At 42.2% G+C, this 8220-nt stretch overlaps 1 protein-coding gene across 1 annotated transcript; it reads right to left on the minus strand.

The window, feature by feature from the left end:
- Nucleotides 1–5196: 5196 nt before the first annotated feature.
- Nucleotides 5197–7578, minus strand: LOC146708563 (uncharacterized). The gene is made up of 3 exons (XM_085460522.1): nucleotides 7388–7578; nucleotides 7064–7099; nucleotides 5197–6352 (listed from the first exon to the last, which is right to left on the minus strand). The coding sequence occupies exons 1-3, from the start codon at nucleotides 7501–7503 to the stop codon at nucleotides 5476–5478; spliced, it is 1029 nt and encodes a 342-aa protein (XP_085316648.1). The 5' UTR covers nucleotides 7504–7578; the 3' UTR covers nucleotides 5197–5475.
- Between the last annotated feature and the right edge of the window lie 642 nt (nucleotides 7579–8220).

Here is an 8220-nt window from a genome sequence, read left to right on the forward strand (position 1 = left end):
CTCAGAGTGGGTGGGAGAGCTTCATTTTGATATGCTTCTTCATACATATTAAAAAGTGGAATTAATAATTTGTCTTGGAAAGTTTTATAAAATTCAATCGGAAAGCCATCTGGCCCTGGTGCTTTACCACTATTAATGCTTTTGATAGCCTGTGATATCTCTTCAGTAGTTAGACGTCTGTCTAATTCCTGCTTTGTGTTTTCTGTTAGTGTCTGAAACTGAAGTTGATCTAAGAACATGTCCTGTTCTTCTGAGGATTGAGCACATTCTGATTTATACAAATTTTCATAAAATTCTCTAAAGCTGTCATTAATTTCCAATGGATCTACTGTTACATTCCCTGAAGAGGTCTTTATACTATTAATTGCTCTATCACTCTGTATTTTCTTAATTCTCCATGCCAAAAGTCTACCTGCTTTCTCTCCTTGGTCATAATAAGAGTTCTTCAGCCACATTAGACTTTCTGCTGCAGCATCAGATGATAATTTATTATATTCAGTTCTCAGACGTAGCAATTCACTTTGTTTTGTTGAGTCGTCGCTAAAGTTTAAGTCTAATTCCAAAGATTTAATCTGTTTATCCAGGGTTTCCATTCGCTTTCTTTGCTGTTTATTCTTTGTACTCGTAAAGCTAAGAATTTCACCTCTAATATATGCTTTGAATCCTTCCCATCTCACTGAGGCACAAGTTTGATCTGTATTTAACTCAAAGTAATTTTCTGTTTTCTCCTCTATAAATTTAACAAATTCAGGATTCTGCAGCCATTTTGTTTGAAACCGCCAGTGAGGGGGGTTATGGATAAACTTTCCTAGATGGATACTCAGTGAGATAGCTGCATGATCACTGATCACTATGCTATCATACTGACACTGTTTGATCCTTGATAAAAGTTCTCTTGAGACAAGAAAGTAATCTATACGTGAGCGGGATTTATGTATACTTGAATGACAGGAGAATTCTATTTTATCAGGATTTTGTTCTCTCCATACTTCTACCAAGTTGATATCTGATATAAATCGATTTATTAGTTGTCTAGTTTGTGCTTTATATGTATCTGAACCTGTTGAGCGATCCATATTCGGATTGAGAGTACAGTTAAAGTCTCCTCCAATTATATACAGTCCTTGCAAAGCAGATACAGTGAGAAACAGATCTTCAAAAAATTTGGGCTTATTTTCATTTGGGCCATAGAGACTCACCAAGTTTAAAGTAATAGAAAGGATGGTACCCTGAGTGATTACGTACCTACCAGCAGGGTCTTTTATTATTTTCGTCATTTGGAATGGTATGCTTCTATGAATCAAAATAATTACACCTCTCGCATAGTTATTGTATGATGCGTGGATCACCTGGCCAGGCCATCTGTTCCTCACAGACTTTAGTTCACAGTCTGTCAGATGTGTTTCTTGAAGAAGAACTATTTTTGATTTCAATTGCTTGATCCTGCTTATAACCTGTTTCAGTTTGAGTAGTTTCCTCAGACCCCGGACATTCCAACTAGTGACTTTTATGTCAGAGATATTGCGGGTGTTTAGTTGGTCCATACTTGGAGTTTTCATTCTGTAATATTAAGATGACAACACGTGATGCTGATGTTGAGTAAACAAAAGTGACAAGTAAACTTTGAATAAAATAAAACAGAGAAACAAATAGAGAAAAAAAACCCTGGCATTGACCCATAACACTTAAAGTCCCCCCCCCCCCCCTTCCCTTACTCAGAGTAGTAAACTACGGGGCTGTGCTATTCCACTACAAAGGGGAATAGCTGAACTATAAGAACCCAGCCCAACTAAAGCAACAGTGGTGTCCGTCAACCATGCATACACCATATTCAAACATAACATAAACATAACAAACCCATATGTGTTAACATATCAGACTAGCCACTAGATTAGAATAATTCCATGGCAGTGTCCTTTTTTAACTTACAGAATCCCACTTGAAAAGGTAAAAGTTTAACCAAAGTAGGTAACATTGTTGTGTTCAAGAGGGAGAAAGAGAGAAAAAGGAAAAACAAACAAACAAAAAATTACGTTTGTAGTGGCGTTATTAAAACGTAATGGAAAAGTTTCAAGCTATAAAAAAGAAAATAAAACTTCCTGTGCCCAATAACATGGCAAGTCAATGAGTAGCAAAAAGCCAAATATCATAACTGAGTGAAAATACAGATTTTTACAGCTTGTCTATTAGTTATGAGCAGCTGATTCTGCAGTTCAGGGAGTGAAACGCTCACCGCTACAGTTAGTCCTGTCCAGTGTGTCTACGGTGGAAATCCTTGGCCTCCTTTGGAGATGAAAACAGGCGTATCTTCCCATCGTGGAGGATTCTCATCTTGCATGGATTATATTGAAAACCGCGGAACACCCCTTCGTCAGCAAACACTTTTCTGATCGCGTTGAACTCTGTTCGCTGCCGGATGGTCTCAGCTGAGAAATCTTGGGAAAAAAAGAGTTTGTTTCTGTCGTGCTCGATGTTACTGTGTTTTGTGGAGCGGAAAACAAACTCCCGATCTTGGAAGTTCAGGAATCGGATAAGGACAGCTCTGTGTTGGTTTGGCTTTGGAGATGCTAGGGTGCGGTGAGCCCTCTCAATAACGAACGATCTGTCGGTCTCAAGCCAGCGCGGTAACATCTCCCTTATAAACTCCAGCATTGGCCGCTGACCCTCGGCGCCCTCTCGGAGGCCAAATAGCCGCAGGTTCTTCCTTCGGCCCCGGTTCTCCAGGTCGTCGGTTTTTGCCTCCAGGTAGGATATCCGCTTCATGGCATTGCTGAGATCGGCCACGCTCTTTCCCAGGAGCTCCTCTGCCGACATTATTCTATTTTCAGCTTCCTCCAGTCGTGTAGCATTTGCAGCAACATTTTGCTTTACCTCCATCATGTTTGTCTCCAAAGCAGCAACTGACTTCGTCATTTCGCCCATACGGTCATCTATGCTGTCCAGTTTAGTTCCGAATACACTAAACTCGGAGCGCAACGACCGAAGTTCAGCTAACACCGTGCTAAGGTCACCCATGCTACTAGCGCTAGCAGCTCCCTCGCTGTTTTCAGGCGTTGCCAAAATATCGGTTTTAACTGGTTTTTGGGAACCGCGTTTTCGGGTGAAAATATCACAGTCCTTGAGATTAGTCGTTTTTGACATTTTCCAATAGCAGTTAAGTTTCTAGTTTTGGGTTGTTCTGGGTTTTTAATGCAGGTTACACGGAGCAACCACTTTATGCTGCCATCTTGGTCCGCGGCTCCATAGCGCCCCCCTCATTCATCAACTTTAGTATTTTATATCCTCCAGCACCATAAATACACAAATACATGTCATGAGCTTGTTAGCATCAGTAAGAAAGACGAGCCCAAACTCTGACACGAACAACAGCAAACAAACAGCAGCATGAACACATGCTAAAGCTACTTGGACATGGAGTCGCTATTTCACTGTGGTGGAGAGGCTTGTGTGGCTAATAACGGTTTTATTTTGAAGCAGAAAAGTGAGAAAAATATTTAATCATGTAATCAATGCAGATGAAGCTAGTTGTTACCATGAAAAGTGTGAGATTTATAAGAAGGGAACAATTTAAGCAGGTTTTGTTGTGGATTTTTTTGATGACCTGGAAGCTCCTGACCATGCATGGAGGGTTTCACCCCAAGTCCAGCATCTTGAGGCTGTACGCTAAGTGGAAGGAAGGAGGACGGGGACTGGTGAGTGTCAGCACCACAGTCCAGGATGAGACAACGAACATCCACGAATGCATCAGTAAGATGGCCACGACCGTCCGCGTGCTCAGTGAATACCTCAGGCAGCATAAGTCCAAGAAAGAGGAGGAAGACGAGGAACCATCATGGAAGGACAGGCCCCTGCACGGTATGTACCACCGGCAGATAGAGGAGGTGGCTGATATCCAGAAATCCTACCAGTGGCTGGACAAAGCTGGACTGAAAGACAGCACAGAGGCACTAATCATGGCAGCACAAGAACAAGCTCTGAGCACAAGATCCATAGAGGCTGGGGTCTATCACACCAGGCAAGACCCCAGGTGCAGGCTGTGTAAAGATGCCCCAGAGACAATCCAGCACATAACAGCAGGGTGCAAGATGCTAGCAGGCAAGGTATACATGGAACGCCATAACCAAGTGGCCGGCATAGTGTACAGGAACATCTGTGCCGAGTATAACCTGGAAGTCCCGAGGTCAAAATGGGAGATGCCCCCAAGGGTGGTGGAGAATGACCGAGCTAAGATCCTGTGGGACTTCCAGATACAGACGGACAAAATGGTGGTGGCTAACCAACCGGACATAGTGGTGGTAGACAAACAGAAGAAGACGGCCGTAGTGATCGATGTAGCAGTTCCGAATGACAGCAATATCAGGAAGAAGGAACATGAGAAGCTGGAGAAATACCAAGGGCTCAGAGAAGAGCTCGAGAGGATGTGGAGGGTGAAGGTAACGGTGGTCCCCGTGGTAATCGGAGCACTAGGTGCGGTGACTCCCAAGCTAGGCGAGTGGCTCCAGCAGATCCCGGGAATAACATCGGAGATCTCTGTCCAGAAGAGCGCAGTCCTGGGAACAGCAAATGGTTTGTGTCATGACCCATAAACTTTGGTCAAGTATTATTCACATGTATATGATAAGTTTATGCCACCTGTTGATTTGCACTGCTTGTAGTGAGATTTAATAATTAGGACTGATGTGTAACTTCATGTTATGGCCGACTGTGACAAAGCAAAGCTGGCCCACCTGAAGATGGTGCCCGGCCCGACCCCTGACCTGCATCTGTTGTTTTTGTCTGGATGACGAGGGGAAGTTACCCATCAGCAGCTGCAGGAGTTATGGAGGGTCAGAGGTGACATCGGGGCTCTAGACTCGGGCTTTTCTCAGCTTGCTTTGCTGTGTGTTGTAATGTTTCAGTGTTCATGTGATTCTGTTTATTCTGTTTCAATAACTCTGCTGTTTCCACAGGATCTTTTTGAGTGATTTGATTGTAATTGGATCTAAAAAGCTGGATCTCCACACCGCTGGCTGGAGGAGGTTATCGTGTTGGCTTTCAAATTTGGGACCTGACAGTTTGTATGACAGAGTTTCTGTGGAGTGACCCATGAATAGGAAACCTGCAGCATCTTTACCTCAAACTTCATATTCAATCATAGAAACAGAAAATACAACATCGAGCTTTGAAAGAAGGACAGACCAGATCCAAGCTGTGACATGTTTTAATGCAGCTTATTAAGCTTTAATCAGAGACAGTATCAGAGGCTATAAATGGATTACACTCGCTCCACACACTGTTTGTGTTTCAGTTCACACAATCAGAGGCGCCGACAGTATCGTGGACCAGAATGACCAGAGTGCACGATGCAGCTGTGATTTCAGGAGCACATGTTAATCTTGCTGTGACCAACACACACATTTAAAAGTTGGACATGGATGCAGGAAAACGATGCAAAGCACGGGTTACATTTTCTGTTTTTCTTTTTCCCTCTTCTGGTTAATTCTGATGATTTTCTCTCATCACTCCTCTCTGGATGTTACCCTTCTGCTTCTTCTTGCTCTGATTCTGTTTTTTCCTTCTTTGCTGACCTTTCCTAACATTCTTGCTCTGATTCTGTATTTCCCCTCTTTCCTGACTTTTCCCAACATCAGATAGTTTTCTGTCAGGTTGCTTACGATCTGAAACACATTGATCTGTAACACCATCTGTATCACCATCTGTAACGTCATCGCAGCTAACGCACTTCATTTCTTGCTGCCGGTAGCATCGGAATATATGCTGAAGACCATTTGACCCTTGATCTGCGATTGCATTCCCAAGCCTCTTAAGTGATTCACGCAGGTTATTCTCAGGTATGTTCCCACCATCACGAGGTCTAAATACATCTGAAAACACAACAACATAATTCTTCCACCCCCATATCTTTTTTATGTTAGTGAGAATATTCAGACGATTATCTTGGTTGGTACATCTCTGATCACATGGGGAGGCACGGATGTAGAAAACCATCAGATCATTTTCTGATTTGACCAAAGTGTTGACATGCTGCAGGGTTCGAAACTCTGCATGATCAGCTCTGCCATTCCGCATGTTAATGTTACGACACAACTTAACATCATTCCATTTCATCTCCTCTCTATGACATTTCCGCAAAACATCGGTCCACTGTACGTAAGCATTAGGACACTGCTCGAGAACATTGGGCCATCTCAGCACTGTGGCTGCCACCACTCTGTTACCTATGTATACGTCACAGTTTAGAATGTCCTTCTTCACTTTTTCACCATCATCATCAGTGACTCCATTCATATCAAACGTGTTTGTTTGTTCATTGTACGGGACGCTCACGGCCACACTGAACATGGGAAACTTTCTGTCAAAGCAAACAGAGAATATTCACCTGTAAAACATTTTCTTTATAACGTGAAGACAAAAGTATCCAGAGTGTTAAACCAGCCAAAGTGAGTTTAGTCTCCTTTTGCTCAGGAAATCAGTCTTTTTCTGACTTTTGGAAAATTGATTAAAATCTTTTGGTTGTTTTGAAAGTGTAACAGCAACACATCTTCATGCAGCTCAAGCATCAGGTAAGGAAATCCACAAAAAGTTGATTCTGTTCATCTGGATGTTTATAAGGTTGGAAACCTGCAGTCAGCTGACACTGAAGAAGTCAGCTGGATGATGATGAAACGTTTCTACCAGATGAACAGAATCGACGTTCGGGATAAAGTGTTCTACCACCTGCACCTCACCATTACACACAAACTGCTTTTGGCTGTGTTTGTGTGTTTATGCTCCTGCTTCAATAATCAACACTTGTTTTATTGATCTACGTATAAAGTCTGCATGTTACATTGGCAGGTTGTGGTTAACGACAGTTTCATGTTCGTCTCACCAACACCCAGCGTGTCAGAGCTAAAGAACATAACAGAGACTATTATTGTCAATGACAGTGAGTTTGTAAAGATGCATTTGTTCTGTCAGTCTCTGCTTCTACATGCAGCTCTGATGATCTCAGCTTGCTTCTGTTACTATAAAGCACACTGTAAGTACTGTGCTGCAGATTAAAGTGACCTTTGTTACTGACCTGTTGTTGTTTGCACCTTTGTAGCTAGGTGTGTACCTGCCAAAAGACACACACACACAGGTTCTGATGTTGATTTCACTTGGAAAGATTTACATGAAACCACAACAATGTTGGTTTGTTTCCCTGAGAGTTTGGACAGAGTTAAACAGGGGCTGATCTGTGTTAGAGTCCAGTGTGATACACTTTTAATAGCATATTAGCCACATGTTACTCTGTATTCATTTTCACACCTTGCTAGTTTGTTTGTTAAAAACAGCTGCTGTAAACATCATCATCATCATCATGTTCAGTTTTTCTTCTGTATTTCACAGAACGTTCACTCACCTGTTCAGAATGTCATCTACAATTGGTGCGAGCTGGTTTGGGTCAATAACAGTCTCACCGTTTGTAACGGTCATCAAAACAAGGACGGCTACAGAAACCCAGTAAGGACCAGCCATCTGAGTGGGTTTAACAAGGATGGAAAAATTAGATGAGTGAATATATAACAGTGTCCAAATATCTGCAGACTATTCTCCAAAACTCACCATATTTAACCAGATTAACAGCTCTGCTCTTTCAGGAGGTGTTTGTCTAAAAATTCATTTTAAAGTGTCTTTAATAAAAAAAACTAAAAAACTCTCACAGTCTGCAGCATGTCAGACATTATTCTGAATTCTAATCAATATTGTGCCAGTTTAAACCTTTGTTACCTGCAGTGGTGGAGAAAGGTCTGAGGGATGCTGGAGGCTCTGTTCAGGACGAGATGCTGCTGCAGTGGATGCAGCTACAAGGAGAAGACACCTTTATAGAGGGCAGGCTGATGATGGCCAAACCCTCTGAATGGCTTCATGCCCTTATTTGAACATGTCTTTAAGCCATGGGTGTAAGAGGAGGAAGACACACAAACAGAGACTTGTGTTTCAGGATACAGTGGGGCAAAAAAGTATTTAGTCAGCCACCGATTGTGCAAGTTCCCCCACCTAAAATGATGACAGAGGTCAGTAATTTGCACCAGAGGTACACTTCAACTGTGAGAGACAGAATGTGAAAAAAAAAAATCCATGAATCCACATGGTAGGATTTGTAAAGAATTTATTGGTAAATCAGGGTGGAAAATAAGTATTTGGTCAATAACAAAAGTACAACTCAATACTTTGTAACATAACCTTTGTTGG

The sequence above is a fragment of the Copadichromis virginalis genome, linkage group LG6 (genome assembly GCF_057382275.1).
Source record: "Copadichromis virginalis isolate Kocher_CV1m ecotype Utaka linkage group LG6, C_Virginalis_male_GT1.1, whole genome shotgun sequence".
NCBI classification, from domain to species: domain Eukaryota; kingdom Metazoa; phylum Chordata; class Actinopteri; order Cichliformes; family Cichlidae; genus Copadichromis; species Copadichromis virginalis.

Coding starts and splice junctions, on each gene's coding strand:
- LOC146708563 (XM_085460522.1), bottom strand. CDS start 7,503: ATGGCTGGTCCTTACTGGGTTTCTGTAGCCGTCCTTGTTTTGATGACC. Junction 7,100..7,387: donor GTAGATGACATTCTGAACAG/GTGAGTGAACGT, acceptor GTCTTTTGGCAG/GTACACACCTAGCTACAAAG. Junction 6,353..7,063: donor AAAGGTGCAAACAACAACAG/GTCAGTAACAAA, acceptor TTGCTTTGACAG/AAAGTTTCCCATGTTCAGTG.